General features: G+C 38.2%; 1 protein-coding gene across 2 annotated transcripts in view; it reads right to left on the bottom strand.

The window, feature by feature from the left end:
• The window catches only part of PGR (progesterone receptor), a 58,718-nt gene that overhangs the window by 10,816 nt on the left and 27,993 nt on the right, over window positions 1-19,909 (bottom strand). For both annotated transcript variants that reach the window (XM_065405599.1, XM_065405609.1), the window contains 3 exons: window positions 18,676-18,792; window positions 6,527-6,832; window positions 790-934 (listed from right to left, as the gene is read on the bottom strand). In XM_065405599.1, the coding sequence (XP_065261671.1) occupies window positions 790-934; window positions 6,527-6,832; window positions 18,676-18,792 (568 nt within the window). The remainder of the gene's footprint in view (window positions 1-789; window positions 935-6,526; window positions 6,833-18,675; window positions 18,793-19,909) is intronic.

Here is a 19,909-nt window from a genome sequence, read left to right as displayed (position 1 = left end):
TTTGATGTGCTTTATTATACCAAATTATTCAACTTTTGTTTCCTAATTCCTAGTGTTTACTGTAAATACATAAAGTGAAATCATGGCTCCACTGAAATCAATGAGTTTTGCCACTGACTTCAGTTGGACCAGAATTTCACCCTTAGATCCCAATGTATGACCCCTGTGATTGTGTGGCATTCCAATGATTTCATGGGTACTCCACATGGGCAAGAGGATCTGTACACTGGGATCCTGAAATAGGATCGGGGACTTAGTTCTTAGTTTTATGTTAAGCTGAATCATAAACCTATTTGTTTAATTTTCATCTTGCCTTGTATAGGCTTCTTTTGTGAATTTCAAGGACAAATTATTAAAGAGGGAGGGAAAAGTATACTATGATTGCCTATGAAATACTCCTATGTATCATGCTACAAGGATTTGGGATATTAACCCTCTGCCCTGAAATCTACATTCAAACTAATTCAGGTTTTATGTCATGATAATATAATTCTTTTTTAACTTTCCCTCAGATAAACAAAACCACCACCAAAACTCGTTTGCTTTTGGGTCTACATGTCAATGAAATATATTGGACTTTTATGCAATCCTTACTGAGGTTACTGATCTTTGATATTATCAGAGCTTTCTCCTTTGATCTTAATTTTAGCACTGTTTAATGAAACAACAAAACAGAAACATAGGGCAAAATCCTAGCCCCAATCAAGTCAATAGCAAAATTTCCATTGACTTCAGTGGGGTCAGGATTTCATCTATTATATCAGTAAATAGCAGTAACTGTCTACTTACTCATTTAGTATCAGATCAGGTGCAAAGTATAGCATCTGACCACTGACATGCTTATATGACCTCCATCCCATAGCAAACACCATTAGACTCATCCAAGAATACTGGATAAGGGTTATCTGATCATCAATATGTAAATTCCGGAATCCTGAAAATCACATCAAGAATTAAAAGAATTCAAATACTACTGTATAAAACATTTCACAAAGTAAGAAATTTATATTTGTCAAGTGTTCTTGATGTTGTATCAGACAAGCTATCTGTTATTTTAAGAGAAATTTAAATATGTAGTATTTTTTGTTATGTATCTATACGTCTCCTTTCATACCTTGTGCATGTCTTAAATAAGATCTGATTATTAACAGTATCAGACAGAATCCTATTAAACATCCACTGAAAATAAGACTACTACAACAAAAATTGGCATTAACTTTAATTTTTGAACTCCTTTTAGTTCACTCAATGGGACTTTATATTTTTCATTTATATTTTTCTTTAAGAGCCTCCAGGATCAGCTAATTAAAGAGCAAACATGTCCATTTCTAATATTGCAGCAGTTTCCAGTAGGTGGTAGCGTTTGACTTGACAATTCAAATGTATCTAATTTTACAGGCTAATTTAGCCGTATTTCTTAAGTAGTTAGAGACTAATCAACAGTAGGCTTGTGATATTTTAATGATCATTAGCCATTTGACTAGATTAGCTAACCTCTCCCAATTTTTTATGCTGAGCCACATATTATTCCTTTTCTTGGTTTTGATCCTGAAATGATCAAATCAAATATAATTTTATGAGTTATGAGTGACTATGTACTTTAGGAAACAACAAAGTTCTTTATTTACTTTTAACAAAAATAGGACAGTTTACCATATTTGTTACCATAATCAGTTCTTATTTATTAACAGTTTCTCCTTATTCTAAGTAAGAGCAGTAGATATAATTATAATAATTCTTAGTTCTTATGTACCCCTTTTCATCAGTAGATCTCAAAGCACTTTACAAAGGAGGTCATTATCATTATCCCCATTTTACAGATGGGGGAACTGAGGCACATAAACATCTATCTGCACATGTCCTTGTTCCAGCAAATAAATGGAAAGTATTCACCGCTTTTATTTTTCAAAAGGGATAAAACATTTGGTCCACAACATTTAATTTAAACCAAACCTTATGTTTCAACAATTTCATTAGAATAATGTCTCCCTGTCACTGGCTTTTATTTACCCGAGACGAGGTTATTTCAGAAAGAGGATTGCATTTCTTAACTATCAATAACTCTTCAAAATTATACAACATGAAAACTTTCTTATTTCCAGATAATCAAACCTCCAGTCAGCTTCTTTCCAAAATAAGCTGCAATGACTTTAAGAGTAGTTTCTGTTATTCTAAAAATGTAAAATGAGGCATGATTCTTTTGTGGAAATATTTATAAGTACTTTTAATTATTTCATTGGTCTTTGCTGCAATCTGTGGCAAAGTGCAGATTTTAAGATAATTTCAGAACCATTTTCTGATGGTATTTTCATAGGGCAGTTAGGGGTCTTTTGGTGACCAGTCTTTCTATCTGTGACCAGTCTTTCTATCTGTCTAGATTCTTATACTGCATCCATCACTTTGGTATAAGAGCACCACAGGCTAAGATTTTTGGTGCTGGGTACACAAAAAAAAGATCAAAGACATGCCATCTTCACTGAGTACTTCTGGCCTCCCAGTCTGAACTTCTGCTTCTCATTTGGGTTCAACTAGTTGATGATGGACATTCTCTGCATTATCTTGATATTTCCTTTAGTCCTTTTAACCATTTGGTCTTTGTCTTGCCTAAGTTATGCCTTCACATTATACTTCCACAGTCATATGCCATGTTAACTTTGACATTTCTTGACTACTAACTGATTAACTTTGTAACTGTCACTTAATAATATCGATTTTTGTATGAAATAGTAAAAGTTTGTGTTTGGACCAGTCAGTAGGTGAGTGTTTAAACAAAGAAGAGAACACCAGCATCAAATTCCCATTTATGACAGTGATTGGCTAAGTTTAGTGCATACAAGGCAATAATCCTACAAACTTTCATAGTGCCTCTCATTATAGGACCTAGAAGCTCAAAACTTCACTCAACATATAATTTACACCAGCATTTCCATCAACACTAATGGTCCACTATCTTTAACAGTTCGTAAATATGAGCTCCTATTTCTACCCATAATTATTATCAGCTACAGCACTTTTGTTTGACAAATTAAAATATATTTTCAGTACAGTGTGCGGGTAGCTGCCTGTACAATCTCCATTAAGTTCTTCGTGGCAGCATTCCGCAACAGCATCTATCTTTTAGTGAAACATAGTGGTATTCTTTGAATGTTGGATAACAGTGATTTATGCAAAGCATGGAGCAGTGCTGGAGTGACTTACTGCCCTGTCTACCAAATAGATTCAGCAGTGTGTCACATTATGAGCTCTGTTCTGACTTCTCGTGCCATATACAGTGTTTTACATTATAAAGGAAATACTTACATGATGAGATGGCGGCTCATCTTAGTATTATATTTTAGGAATGGGAAAACATTACAATATGTCACAATGAGGTCAGTATCACCAAAAAAAATGTTTCCTCACTAATGTGAACTAATGTACATTGGATGTTTATATACTTTGTATGAAAAAGGGTTATTAAAGTTTCCTCTCATTCTAATTTAACAAATTTCATATTCTTCAATTTACATCTAGGCTTGCAACTATATTAAGTTGGTAAAGTAGGTGAATGTAGCCAAACTACAGGAAAGAAAATAGCAAAAATGGAGGAAGTGTCCTAAATGGGTAATTTTCATATGTTCACTCCAGCTTTTTTTCATTCCTTAGAACAATTTCATGAGACTGGCATAGCTTTAATTAGCACAAGTGGCATTGCTGTCACAGGCCACCTCAGTTCCAATGAAAGTGACGGGAATTTTTTCTATTTTTCTTTTCTGTCCTTCTCTCCTCCCCATTTCATTTAGTTTTATTTTGTATTAGGCTACGGGGGGGGGGGGGCGTCGATTTAAGATACGCAAATTCAGCTACGCGAATAGCGTAGCTGAATTCGACGTATCGGAGCCGACTTACCCCGCTGTGAGGACAGCGGCAAATCGACCTCCGCGGCTCCCTCGTCGACGGCGCTTACTCCTACCTCCGCTGGTGGAGTACAAGCATCGATTCGGGGATCGATTGTCGCGTCCCGACGAGACGCGATAATTCGATCCCCGAGAGATCGATTTCTACCCGCCGATTCAGGCGGGTAGTGTACACGTAGCCTTAGTCACAAAGACATTTATTCCACATCATGTTGTCTGAGCTTGTCTTTTCTTGTCCTCTTTTTTGACTGAATTCAAAATAAGCAAATCTTCAATAAAAACGCTTTATTGATGTTTGAAGGTTCCCTCAGTCTGTTTAATAGCATCTCAGAATAATACTGGGTTACAGTGTCTTTTACACCACTTATGTCTTTTAGGTCTGGTTATAGTTCTCTTAGGGCCTGATCCGGAGCAGACAGGTGCCAGTGGAAGGACTCCCCCGATTTCAGTTGGTGTTGTTGTATCAGGTCCTAAGACTTGTCTGTTTTAAGACAAGTGGTGGTATTTATACTATAGATGGTTTTACAGAAGTAAAAGATATTTTGGGATGTGTGAGGAGAGTGAGGGGAGGATTGATCTGAAGTTGTTTATAATTATTACTTTAGCACAGATCAATAATATACTATATCCCTTTTCCCTGTTCCCATGAATATGTTTTAATGCTAGCAACAAAGTATGTTTAGGAAGTGGCTCACTGAGGCATCGAATATAGATTTTTAAAAATTGGCATATTCAAATTATGCAACAGCCATTTTTACAGCAACAGTCTACAGGCAGAGAATGCCTCTTTTGTATAATACTCCTTCAAGTGTGTACAATTTATAAAGATATGTCAAATGATGACAGAAGATATAAGAGAGTTCAGGAGATCAAAATATTTATTTAAAAGGAAGCGGGGAAGGGAGAGAATGATGAAAAGCAGGAAGTTGGGACTGAGTTCATTCTGAAATGAGCAAGTATGGTGACCCTGCTGTAGACTCCCCAATCTCAACTGAGTAGAATACTAAATTCCAAACAGAGCTGCATACAAGATTTACAAGGAAACAAGATAAATACACAACTGCAAAAGTGACAAATATTCTCCGACATCTCCATACAAAGCAATCTCAAAAACTGACATAAAACACTGAAGAGACGAGATGGGTGAAAGAATATCTGTTATTGGATCAACTTCTGTTGGTGAAAGAGACAAGCTTTTGAGCCACACATGGATCCTACATGTGCCTACCACAATATATGGGGTACCTCATCCAGTGCACTAAATGCCCCAATAACAACCATATGGGTGAAACCAATCACTACGCTCTCAAACTCACACAAGAAAATGACAGGTTTCAGAGTAGCAGCCGTGTTAGTCTGTATCCGCAAAAAGAACAGGAGTACTTGTGGCACCCTAGAGACTAACACATTTATTTGAGCATAAGCTTTCGTGGGCTACACCGATGAAGTGAAAGCTTATGCTCAAATAAATGTGTTAGTCTCTAAGGTGCCACAAGTACTCCTGTTCTTTTTGAAGAAAATGATAAAAGACAAAAACACCCCATCACCAGTGCTTGAACACTTTTCACAAAGCAATCACTCTATATCTGACCTATCAGTCCTCATCCTCAAAGGAAAACTGCACAACAGTTTCAAAATACGACCCTGGGAGCTTAAATTCATAACTCTGCTAGACACTAAAAATCATGGACTGAACAGAGACACTGGATTTATGGCTTATTACAACAATCTGTAACCCACTAACTCCCCTCTTTTAGTTCTATGACTGCAGAGGCGTTACCAGGCCACTCTACCTTGAATGGTCCCTTACAATATTTGCTAACTACTTATGCTAAACAATCTGTTCTTCTTGCATTTTTCTGTGATGCTGGGAATCCATGAAGAGCTCTATGTGGCTTGAAAGCAATTCTCTCTCACCAACAGAAGTTTGGTCCAATAAAAGATATTACATCACCCACTTTGTCTTTCTAATATCCTAGGACTGACACAGCTATAGCTACACTGCATAAAACACTGAACATATTTTTCATTTAAAACAGCTTTAAAAATAGTTCTTTTTTTTAAACTAACCCAATTTCTGAAAAAGGTACAAGTTGCACTTTTGTTGAATCTGTACTACTCCATTGGTCACTGGATCCTTCCGTATTCAGTGATATTGGAGCATTCGTCTAATCTCTTTAAACCTAATATCTTTTTAGTCTTATAACACCAAACAGTGTTGCTCTCGGTTTTCCCATGTTATTTTTTTTAATCATCCTAACTACAATAAGATAAACATACAATAAAAATCTGTTTAAATATTCTTACACCTAAAGAATATAAAGTAAAAAAAAAAACATGTCTGCTCATTTAGAGGAATTCCTTTAAGAAGGCTCTATTGTCTGCTAAAAATATCTCTCTGGTACACAGAAAGTCCAATTTTATACTCTTTTGGTGAATTGGCAGTGTTATTATGTATTCAATTAAATTTCTTTATTAAGGATTCAATTATTATGTGTTCAATTTATTATTTATTACATTTCTGTATATACCTGGTTTTAGTGCACAGCCAATAAACAGACTAAATACTCTTTAAATAATTAGCTTGATGACATATATTATCATAACTATGAATAGAAAGATGTTATTACCTGGTAGTGATTTAGACCATTTGACTACACAAAGGAGTTGCCTCTCACATAATTGATTCAAACTGGTCAGCAAAGCACTTGGGGTTTCAGGTTGTGTGTTGTCATAACCTGCATAGACCACTTCCGGCTCAATGCCCTGTAAAATGCTGATCAGTGGGGGAATAAACTGTACTTCTTGATTTGGTGAAAAGGATATCCTCTGGGTTAGAGCTTGGCTTTCATCTGGAAGGGCCACTGGCTGCTGGAGTGCAACAATATCTAGTGTCCTCACAACTTTCACTTTGTTAAACTTTTTAAACTTTCGACCTGGGGAAAAAAATAGTTTAATGGCACATCAAAAAAAGCAGATTCCCACAGAGCAGATTAACTCTAGTATCTCTTAGATTATTACACTTTTAACCTTGAAATATTTTTTCTTTCTAATTTGTTTTCTTTTACAACTCCCAGTTACATATAATTCAAAAATCTTATAGAAAATTCTTAAAGTTTTGTTCCAGTGGAAGAAGAAATGGAAAGAAAGACATGAAAATATACTCTTTAAACGTCCCACCATATATACTATGTTACTGCAACCTGATAAAGTATTTCCTGGTTCAGTTCCCACTGTCCTATCACATTCTGATGGCTGAGCCAATTGTTCTGCAATTCAATTTCTGCTGAATGTAAGTCAATTATACTGTTTACATTGTTCTCCTCTACCCTCAGAAAAAATGCAAATAGTTCCCCAGTACAAATAGAAGTTTCTTGTTTCCCATTTCCATGCATAGAAGACTTTTGACTTGTCTAACTTCCACTCCCAACTGACATAGTTCTCTCTGCTAAAACAGAAGAAGTATGAGAACAGAACTCTGAGGATATGAGGAAAGTAGTGTGAATATATAGAGACAACACTCAAAAAGAACTTCAGTTATCAGTGAGTAACCTTTCTTCTTCTACACATTTCCAGTTATGCACAACACCCAGGAAGGTGGATCTATGAGTACTATTTAAACAAAAATTGCAGAACTGCCCTCCCAAAGTAAGCATCAGATCTAGATGTCAAGTGAAGAAAGCTGTGCAGAGTAAACATACATACAGTACAGAACTCCATTATGGAGGCATACCATACAGTCCACTTTAGCCCTTGTAAAGTGAGTTCTTAGATGCTCAGGTACTGTCAGCCTAGCTAACATACACACATTAATTCACATGCATTCACCGTCCAAAAAGCCTATGTGACTTCTTATATGTCTTAATCCTATCCAGATAAAAACTCAAAACTGGGTGAGAATAAACACCTCCTCCTCCTCCTCCTCCCCCTCCCCAGCTAATAATCAAGTTCAGGTGAAACTCACATGACCCTTTATATATGAATTTGGGGAGAGGACTCAGGACAATTGTAAAGTGAGGATCAGCCATTAAAATAAGCATCTCCCTCTTCCTGAACATATCACTGTTATAACAACCTCCAAACCTTCTGCCACTGCTGAAGAAATGCAAGAACAAAACATGTAAATCTTCTAATTTCCAACAAAACAATGAACAAGAGGAAACTCTTGGATATAAATCCACCAGAAATCACTTCGGGCATGGAGAAGGTCTTTACAAGCGCAGTCAGCTGTGGAAAGGAAGGAACTAAAGTGGCGGGGGATGCACAGCCTTCTATAACCTCGGTTCCAAACTTTCAGGGCTGTTAGAGGGCTTTTGTGTGGCACCAGCAGAGATTACATTCCCCCAGGTCCTGAAGTTTTGGGATACCATCCCAGAAGTGGGAATATTCAAAGGCCACCTTGCAGGTGGTGGAGGAAGAGTAGAGGTAATAGAAATGTTAACAGTTAGCTAGATGGATTATGCTTCAGCTTTTTGAAAGCTTTTTTCTAGTGCACTGTCAAATAGTTACTTACCACTGAAATATGCAGGTGCTAATTTACCCTTTGAAATGGAATCAGTATCCCATACTTTAAGCCAGATGTTACATCTGTCTATAGTGGAGTAAATCATTCCGGAAGCTGAGAATTTATAAATTGAATGTGTTGTTTCATAAACAATAGGACAAGATCTCTCCATCCTCCTTGTCTTCTTTTCATTCTATTTAACAGTTCTGTTAGTTTAGGGCTGGATTTTTGTCTCTGTTACACACATTTTACAGAAGGGTAATTCCATTATTTAAAAGAGTTACTCTTGATTTACACTGGCATGAGAGGAGACTCTAACTCTCTGATTTCAAATTAGAGGGGGTATAGATGAGTATACTTATAGCTAATCTAAAAACACAAAATCGGTTTTATAATCTCAAATAAATGTTCTAATTCTTCAGTATTATTCATCCATAAAAATGAATAAATAAATATTTAGCACACAAAAAAGCTGCACCATTAAAAATTAGATTACAACATTATTTGTAGTCCAGTATAACACTTAAGATAAATAGGGAAGCATATTAAATATTTTTTCAAGGAAAATAATCTGCTAATATCATAAATGTACAGAATGGAATTTTCAAAAGCACTCAAGCAGTGATCTAACTCTGCTCCCAGGGAAGTGAGTGGCAAGATTCCCACTGACTTGTTATGCAGGAGATCAGAGTAGATGATCACAGTGGTCCCTTCTGTCCTTAGACTCTATGACTTCAATGAGAGCAAAGTTAAGCCAGTCATGAGTGCTTTTGAAAATCCCTCCTTCAAAACTATCAACTGTTTTACATCAGTTGTCACTAAAGATAGTAACAGAAAAAAGAAGAGGCAAGCAGTCCTGGTTAGTGACTCCTTAGTAAAATAACAAACCTGACACTCAAGCCTGGGTCACAGCTGACCCAGATAAAGAAAAAAGGATTATATGCTGTTACGTCCAGATGAAATGACATCACAACAAATATTCCTAGTATCATAAATAATGCTGGAAATTTCCCACTAATTATAGTCGAAGTGTGTGTGGCTGGTGAGGGGTATGTGTGTGGAAGGGGGAGAAAAGGCAGCAAGGGAAGGTCTGACAGTTCAAGAATTACTTCATGGACTTGGGAAGAGAACAGAAGACAAGGTCAGCAGAGGTAATAAACCTGCAGATTCTTAGGGTGCCAGTCATGAGTAAAACAAATGAAGCCTTAATATTAAGTTATGGATTTGTAATCACAGGGAATCTTCAGTAGCGAATGAATAAAGATACATGCTTCTAATGAATTAGAATGCATCAAAATAAGGACCAATTCACAGAATTACTTAGATAATTGTTTCTGGAAATATATTTAAGCAGTCTCCAGTATAGTATATACACTGTTTTCAGATCTTTCTAGTCAATTGCAAAGGTGAGTCCTACCAGACTCACATTAGCAATTGCAAAGGCTTGGCACCTGCTTCAGGCTAGTCATGCCACATTAAGCCTCTGTTGCTGGAATTTTAATGCCACAGGAAAAAATGAGCGGTTTAACAATATTTGGGTTTTAAAATTGTATTATACAAAATATTAAAAATTATTTCCTGCTCTAAGATGAACGAGCATCCCAAATTAGTTCTATACCGAATAAATAGTAGTGATGTCACTTTGGCACTAACTCATCATAACACATAAGAGCTGTGTGCATTTTGTCATTGGGGTGTTCAGTTACACCAGCAGCTTCATGGTACCCACAGTTTCTAAATCCACAATTTACTGAATATTATTGGACAGTACATTAATAGTGCATGGGAACTATGTACAACTACTGAACATAAACCAACAACATAATAAAAACTACTTAAATGACAACTGCTTAACATGCATATGTGAGATTCACTAAATTGTTTTGGTGCATAATCCTGCACTTTGATTTTTCCTTTTAAGCACGTATACAGAAGCAAATTACATGTCAGGTACCATGGTGCACCAGGCATTCTGTATTAGATAGCTAGTCTTCTCATAAGACACTAATGCCTCACCCTTTCCACAACCCGTAATCAGGTGAAAAATGTCAATGATTCATTATTCTTGACACCGTACCATGGTTTTGACTCCAAGGTCACTATGCTCCTCTGGTTCCATATCAGAGAACAAGTTCTATACACCTCAGAAGGTTGTAAACAAGCTAAGGGAACAAAGCAGAGGTAAAACATCTTGATTTTAATAAAGCATTTGAAGCAGTGTTTCAGGAAATATTACTTGGAAAATTAATTCAAATTTTCTTGCACATGAGCACTGTCAGATGGACTGAAAGCTAACTGGATGGTGATTTTCGAGCAGTAGGGCACAACAAGAAATCAGTGTTTGACATGGGTCATTTTTAAAGTCTTTGCTACTGATCTGGCAGAAAGGGCTAAAGAATATTTTACTTCAAGCTGGTGTGCTATGAACGGCAGTGAAGACAAAGAGATAACAGAGATCAAGAGGGGTTGGAAATAATATCAGCAAGAAAAAATAAAATGAGATTCAGCTTGGAAAAATAATTGGAAGCATAGATTCAGTGGAAGGGAAAAATCCAGAAACCTGTAACATTCAGAGAAAGCTGGGGCAACAGTATTCAGTAGACTGCAATGCAGTATAGAAACAAAACAAGGCAAATGTGATTTTGTACCACATATGCAGAAGTGTCATTCACTCGGGGCATATATGCAGAAGCGCAGGGAGGTGACAAATTAATGTGTTCAGTTCTGGAATGATGTTACCAGAAAGCTAATGACAAAATTGAGGGAGTGCCAACTCTAGGGGGAGAAGTGCCAGAATATAAAGTTCCACAAGTATTTTTAAGTTTTTAATGACTAAAGAAGAAGAATTATTACTTAGGGTGCTATAAATGCAAATTAGACTGCAGTGTTTCTACAAAAGAGTTTGTGAGTACTCTATGCACCTATTTACTTACAACACATCAAAATTAATTCTAAAATCATTCAGACGCATTTAACTGCTTAGAAATTAGTTTCTGGAAACATAGTTAATGTGTTGTTAATATAATACACACACTGAATCAAATTCACTCCTGTGCTAAGTAGGTGCCAGTCGATAGCTGTCAGTGGAGGCTACACTCACTACTCCCAGCAGTAAGTTTAGTCCAATGCCTAAACAACCATACAAGCCAGTCTATATCAAGTGGGAATCATTAGATACTCAAAGTCTCTGTAAAGTCTTGCAGCCTGTCTCAGGTTGGTTAAGCAATATTAAGTGTCTGCATTTAAGATGTAATGCATGATTAAGGGGCTGCAGTGAAAGACCAAGAGAACTAAATATATATAGTTTGTTTAAGAACTGAAAGGGAGGTTTTACAATATAGCAGGCTGAAAACAAACTGTGAGAAAATTGTTTAGATTTATGGTCAATGGAATGGCATTAAGGAAAGGAAAAATATGGTTCTGATTCAACAAGGTACTTAAGCACATGCCTAACTTAAAAACACAGTGCATTCTCTCTCCAGGTGCTTGGCTGGCTAGTTCTTGCTCACATGCTCAGGGTCTAACTGATCACCATATGTGAGGTCAGGAAGGATTTTCTCCCCAGGTAAGACTGGCAATGATCTGAGGGATTTCTTGCCTTCCTCTGCAGCATATGGGTGCAGGTCACTTGCCAGGATTATTTGGGACTATCCCACCTAATCATTTCCCTGCCATAGCTGGGGCCTCGAGCACTGGTGCACCTTGGTCTCTTCTATTCTCTGCCTGTGGTGCACAACAGTCTAATCGCCAGTGGGCTGTAATACTTTGGTCTAATTTTAGTAGTTGGGTTTAGTGTGTGGGTACTGGTTGGTGTTGGTGGCCTGTGATATACAGGCGGTCAGACAAGATGATCTAGTGGCCTCTTCTGGCCTTAAACTCTAGGACTCTATGGGTAGTTCCATTACAGTTAATGGGGCAACTTATGTACTTAAAGTTAGGAATGTGCTTACATATCTTTGCCCAGTTGGGGCACAAATTAATTATGTGTATTATAGTCGTGCCCAGCATCTGGGCTTTATTGTGCTAGGTAGTGTACAATCATACAGGTGAACATGGTTCCTGCCCCAACAGCTTATACCCTCCTTAATAATGAAAAGCAACAACTGAGTGTAACAAACAATAGAGGGCAGAGAGAGAAAGGATTATGGCAACAGTAATAGGAACAGGCCATCAGTGGCACAACTGAATGGCTCTCAGTCATTTATTCTGTGCTTTTATAATCCTCATTAAAAAAATAACCCAACCATAAACCCCCGTTTTCCTTAACATTTGGGCTGTTCACCCCCAACATCCTTTTCTTGGAAAAAAAAATAAGGCTGAGCTCATTGCCTGCTGTTTTATTTATTTCCCCCTTTTTATATAGATTTAGTACACTCCCATTATATAGCATTATTAGTCCTATTTCTACATAAACCTCTCTCCTCTTGAAACCTTGCACCACATGCTGTACAAGGGGGAGGCTTTGGTCTCCATAGGTGTCAAACGCAAGAGAGCAAAACTCCACTCATCAGTTATGGAGCATATGCTGTAATGTCAATACGGTCTAGGGCAGTGAGGTTGCCTGCTCACTATCCCCACCCAACAATCTCCCATCCCCACAAACAGCAGAGTCTGGAACTGCTGACATCATTGGGCTGCTGAAGCTGTAAAAGTGCAGCTACCCCACCTGCTGCAGCTGAGAAAGGAGAGGAGATTGCTGGAGTTCTGGCTCTGCAAGGAGGTGTAATATCCCCTTCCCTTTGGCCCCATGTACTGCTGGATATTCCTTTCTGGTGAATATTGGGACATTCTTAAAGGATTTCTCCCCCAAGAAATCAGGTGGGAAGCATGACTATGTGGTGCTCCTGGGAGGGGAGATCTGCAGGGGTCATGTGCCCCCACAGTGTGGGTATGGGAGTGAGCAGGGACTCAAAATTCCTAACTCAGAACTGTGATAATGTGGAATAATCTCCCAAAATAAATGGAGGAGCTATTTCATTTTGGCACATTTAGAACAGGACTGGCCAAAACACTAAAAAATACATATTGTGAGGAACAACCCTGCTGTGGCAGATGGGGACAGACTAGATGACTCAATAAGCTTTTTTCCTATCTATAATTTCTTTTTTCATAGCACAGGTATTTTTTATTGAAGTCTACCTGATGGAAGTAGTTTTGATTCTGAAGACAATGTATGGTTCCAAATCTGTACTGTATGTCATACAGTACTAACCTTTAAAACTCCAACAAAAGTACACTTTTTAGTATGGCCACAGAATGCTTCCATATAGTTTTGCTTCCAGTTTACACAGAAGGTGAGTCACAGGAACAGCTGCCACACAAATTAATTTTTGCGGATAAAATATGCGTAAATTTTTGCGGATACAGACTAACACGGCTGCTACTCTGAAACCTGGCCTCTCAGAGTTGGTAAGACAACTCCCACCTGTTCATGCTCTCTGTATGTGTGTATATATATCTCCTCAATATATGTTCCATTCTATATGCATCCGAAGAAGTGGGCTGTAGCCCACGGAAGCTTTTGCTCTAATAAATTTGTTAGTCTCTAAGGTGCCACAAGTACTCCTGTTCTTTTTGCGGATACAGACTAACACGGCTGCTACTCTGAAACCTGAAATAAAAATGTGCTGGAACTAGCAACAAAAGTGTATCATTTAACAATTTTTATCATATTTGCTTTAAATTATCATTGTTGTCCACAGACAATGCAAGAGAGATTAGGATTATTAATGATACTGAAGCCTTGCAAAACATTAGATTCCCAATCCTCTGCAAAAATTGAAAATGCTATTGCCTGTTCCAAATAACTTTCAAGTCAGTGTAAAAAATAAGGATATTAACTAGACATTTCATATTATATTATCATTGAGGGGATCTGGCAAAAAAGCTGGTTTGCAGGAGCACTATGAATATCTTTCAAAGAGAAAATGTTCAGTATTTCCCTCCCCCAGATCTTCTGTATGAATAGGTATATGAATTACTCAAGTACTCACTATTTTTCTTCATACTTCTCCCTTTTTAGGAACCTAGTGGGGTTTAAAAGTTAGGGAAGTAAGTTGTGAATGTTAAAGTGAAAGTGAATTTGCATTTCTTTGGTGGAAAGATCATTTTTAGCCTTTGCATTCCCTTTTGTTCAATATGAAGTGAATGTTGGCACTAGTACCCTATTTATTGCACTTCTGCCGTGTAATTATCCTGGGAATTATGGATCCCCAGCAGAAGGCAGTGGCACATCATTGATACAGATGCCAGAGTGATAAAGGACTATCACTCTAAGAATATGGATTGTTTAAATCATGCAGATTTATTTAAATGTATAAGAAACTACAAGATTGTTACATAATTTTAAATATTGGTGTACTTGTTTTCTCAACTTTTTGCAGAAAGTATTAAGAATAGTAGTATAAAGAACCTCTTCACCGCATACACTTTCAAAGAGTTTCTTTATACTACTATGGACAAAGGTGGGATTTGTTCACCTGAGTTGGGGAACTAATGGGAAAATGTGAGTTTAAAAGCACAATGTTAATTTGCGGAAAGGTTTACAGCTGGTCAGTTTGACCTGATTTGTTTTCAGCAGCATAATCTCTTTGAAGAATGAAAGCCATTCGCTGTTAATGTGAATATACATTGTCTTCTAAAATGTGTTAGTGTCAGTTGGAAATGAAACATGACTAGCTGCTCTGACCGCTGAGCAGTCTAATACAGTTTAGGAAACAAAACGATTATTGTAATTCAATTGTGTTTATAATTTCTTATATTTTGAAATGTGATTGTTATTTCACAGCCTCTTGCCAGGACCCCATGTGTCAGTATCTAGAATTTATGATTTTTCAACAACCTTTGCTCTTATAATATGCAGCAAGAAACATAGATGTCTCATTCCTTTTTTCAGATCCTTACTTTTCATCAGGTAAATGGAAAACCAAGCATTTTTTCCTAATTTAGCATCCACAAACCCATGCAAAGTGCAGAAAAAACTCAAGCCTCCAGATTTAATCTTTCTATATAGAATTACCACCTAAAGCTGTGATGATGGAGGGAGGGATAGCTCAGTGGTTTGAGTGTTGTCCTACTAAACCCAGGGTTGTGAGCTCAATCCTTGAGGGGGCCACTTAGGGATCTGGGGGAAAATCAGTACTTGGTCCTGCTAGTGAAGGCAGGGGGCTAGACTCGATGACCTTTCAGGGTCCCTTCCAGCTCTAAGAGATAGGATATCTCCATTAATTTACATAGATCTCCTGCGACAAACTGAGTTCCCATCAGTACTTAGATGGGAAAACTCTTTGGAATTACTAGATGCTACAGAAAGTGATGTTGATGACTCACCCTGTAGCATGCTCCCTGCTGAGAAGTACAGACTCAATACCCCCATCATGATGTTAGGACCATATGGGATGCTGTAGGTGTCATCTATACCTCGTAGGACATAAAAACAGAGGCCACGACCACTTGTACTTGTTAAAGACCTTGGGTGAGGTTCTGTGCTGCACTGAATTCAGTCCAGGAGGAGACAAGGTTCCAGGGGCTTTAAGCCACCTTTGCACCCTCCTCCTGATCCTGGTCTACCAGGAACCAGCCCAGCCCAGTCACTGACATCATTTAGACAGGCCTGAAAAGCCCTTGTGATGGGGTCGATCAGGCATTTTCTGGTCCCAGCTGGGGGGTGCTGGGGGGTATTGGTGCCTGGATACCCCCTGCTGAAGAAACCCACTCAAACCAGGCTAAAAGGGCCAGGAGGAGACAGTGACCAATCGGGAGCCAGCAACCCAGTGAGCAGGCTTGCCTGCTTCTTCTCAGGGCCCAGGAGCAGTGCTGGGTGAGACTGGGGCAGAGCAGGAGCTCATCAGTGCTAGCCCAGAACCCCAGTGCCCAGTCAGGGCCTTGCCCTCAAGTACTGCAACTAAGTGGTTGCCTTTGAGTTTCGTTTGTTTATTTAAAGGCGCAGACAAATTATGAGTGGTGTTATCCTCTGTTAACTGTTCAGAGACTGATGCCACACTTGTAGCACAGGCCACCCTGCTTCAAGAGGTGGCCACAACTTGTGGCCGAAAGCAGGGATCGCCTGCAGTACCTCATGCTTGGGCCCACCATAGGTGTGACAGGGCATCCCCACCTGTGACCACCCACTCCCAATGTTCTCCTGCCATCCCCCGCCCTGTTCATGACAAACCATTTGCACCCTTACGCATTTCAAAGTTAAGTTAAACAGGAATATGGCACTCTTGTTCCAGCATAAGAATGTCCACACATGGAGTTATTCCTGAGAAACTTCATATGTAGCGAAGCCCTTAGACCCCCCCAGCCTGCAAACTCTTAAACATGTACTTAACTTAATGCATATGAATAGTCCCTCTTGACATTACATGCAAATGTGTTTGGGTGATATCAAGAGGAAACAGTGTCTTGGTCCATCTGGATATTTTAGCTTATTTACAGAGTAGAGGCAGAATCCCGAAGAACCCAGCCAGCTCCTCCACCCCATCCACCCAGCTTTGCAAAGCCTGAACCCCAGAGGGTCTTCTGTGGGAATTGGAGATAGGGAAGCATACTGTAAATGGCAATTTCCCTTCCATACCCCTAATCCCAAGCCCCATATGTGCGCACAAACTCCAGCTCCCCTTCATGTGCAGATGTAAGGGGATGCATGGAGCCCTATGCCCTAAATATCTACCATTTGTGGCCAGCCACAACATTTGCAAATTAACACATGACTGACCTGGATATTTCCCTTCTATGCTTTGGTGCAATAAGCAGCTCCAAGACTGATCTGGATCTGGATTAAATCAAGTGCATAAAGCAAAACACCAAAGAAAATCCTGCTCAAATTAACAGTAATCTGAAGACAGAGTATAATGTAATATATGTAAGAAATTGGTTTAAGAGAGAAAACCATTTCTTCTGTTCCCCAGCAGTGCAGATAAGCTATTAGCCAAGTGCCAAGAACTCTAAGATCTAATGCAAAAAGTGTGTGTGTGTGGGGGGGGGGGAGACATTGTACATTACCACTCAGAAGTAAAAAGAAAATGCTAATTTTCATCTGTATTCATTTATATCACTGACAAAGGCTAAAACATAGGAGTAACACAGGGACCATCAGTTCAGAAAAATCTAGCACCAGAGCCCTAAGCTATTACAGGAGTTGGAAGTGTACAACGTTATAAAAATCTAATTTTAGTTTTTTACATAAATATTTTCAGTTATTAAAGGACCCAGATGGGAGAGGCAATACAATCACCAACAGTGTATAATCTTGATTTTTCCAGCTGAAACAAGTTAGTAAAAAAAAATCTAATAGGTTGTACAGCACTAAATGAATGCCATTTAAGACATACTAGTTTATTCTGTTTCTTCTTTCTCTGTATTTTTAAAATTATTGTTTTAATTCTCTTCTATTATTCAGGTTTATCCATTTTTCTCCATTCTGCCATCCTCAAATAGCTGTTTTCTTATCATCTTAGCCATAAATTTTCAAAAGCTATGCACGGTTAATGGAAGTTATTGCCTAAAATGCTACATCAGCAGTTTGAAAAATACAGGGATATATATCTGTCCTTTCTGCATGTAAGCGCTCCAAAACTTACCCTGTAACTAGACTGTCTCCTTGTAGGGCAGTGGCTCCCAGGCTGTGGGTCTGCTGAAGCAGTGTTCCGCTTTCCACTGGCTTTGCTTGCGGTTACACAGAGAAAGCAAAATGCTGTCTATACCAACCTCTCCGTTCTATTACTGTATACCAGGGCAGACTGGAGTTCTCAGCTCTTAGTATCCAGCCCATGTAATGCCAGAGCTAACAAGCCCTCTCCCTACTCACTAAAGTGGAAGGACAGAATGCTGCTGCCATCCACCCAAACCAATGGTGGGAAGCACACAAGAGAAGAGATAGAGACAACTACTTTATTTTCAACTCCCATTTATTTCCTAAAGCAAGTTCTCCAACTCCAAAAAAAAAAAAAAAAAAAAAAAAAAAAAAAGAACAAATCAAAGCCAGCAAGACCAGTCCATGTTAGTGAGCAACCTAGTGTATACATATGCAATGCAGGACAAACTTTACTCCAGAAAGAATTCATTTGAAGGTGTTCTTATTCAGAAGAATTTAAAATGAGTTTAAAACTATTTAAAATTCCCAGACAAATTGTCCCTCTAGAAATATATTTTAACTTAATGTCCTTTATTGAAGTCACTGAAATTCCAAAGTAGTAATATTTAAACTAAATGGATTGCAGTAAAGTTCTTGATTGGTTATTTTTCTGAATCCAGGCTTTATAGGAATCTTACCTCCAAGGACCATGCCGGCTTGACAGCACTTTCTCAATCGACATGCTGGACAGTTCTTCCTACGAATTTTATCAACTATGCAGTCATTCCTTCCAGCACATAAATAGTTATGCTGCCCTGCAAACAAGAAAAACCCAGAATTAACACAATGTTTCTGATTGTGTCAAAACTATCTCTGAACCAGTGTATGGTGAGCCAAAAATTAAAGTGACTTCAAACCAAAGGCTGACTGTCCCATTACAAGAATCACTAGAGTTTTTTTAACGTTATCTTTCAGATATTACCAGCTGACAGTTTTATTATAGTAATTGTTTTGGCTTCTTAATGTTCACCAGTCTTCTATAGTTCCAAAATAGGGCATGGACAATATATACTGTTCATGTTACTGTATAATCGACATTTCGTATATAAATCAGGTAATAGGACCAAATTTGGGATTTCTTCTTTTCTGGGTCTTTTCTCTGATCTTATTTCACTTCTTGTAAAACATTTTTTCTCTGTTTCGTAGGGTAACTGAGGGTGCTTTCCTTTGAAGGGTTGGGCACCTCCTGCAAGGGGATGAGTATCCTCAACTCCTGCTTCAGGCCACAGAAGCTGGGGCACCCAGCATCCCAGGAATGGGCCCTGTTAGAATGCTACATTTGCTTTGCAATCCCTTTCATTGCTCTTGGAAAATGTCTATTCCTTTTTCAATTCTATTTGTTACCCTCCACATTTCTCAGCAGATAGGAACACCAAACCCAGTACTTAATTTGTGCCAGGGCTTGAAAGTAAATAAAATTGTTTGAGCCCCAGCATCTCTTTCATGATAAACTAAGCACTGACCAAACCCATTATATATTGGCAGGCTTAATGAACAATACTGACAAAACAAAAAATATGCACATCTTCTATAAAAGTTATGAAATAGCAGAAATATTTTTTTTGAGAAAAACATATAACAGTGACATCTAAAGGGAATACACACAAAAGAAATGTATATGTACTTTATTTATCTACCTAACATACTTGTATGGCCACCATTGCCACAGTATCTGAGCAACTCACAATCTTTAATTTATTTTTATGCTAACAACACCACTGTAAGGTAGGAAAGTACTATTACCTCAGTTTTACAGATGGCAAACTAAGGCCCAGATGCCCAGATTTTAAAAGGTATTTAGGCATTGCTCTGCTCATTGTTGCAATGCTTAACTGATTTAGGTGTCTAAATCTCATTTTTAAAAAGGATTTG

The sequence above is a fragment of the Emys orbicularis genome, chromosome 1 (genome assembly GCF_028017835.1).
Source record: "Emys orbicularis isolate rEmyOrb1 chromosome 1, rEmyOrb1.hap1, whole genome shotgun sequence".
Lineage (NCBI taxonomy): Eukaryota > Metazoa > Chordata > Testudines > Emydidae > Emys > Emys orbicularis.
This window is presented reverse-complemented; position numbering and strand designations above follow the sequence as displayed.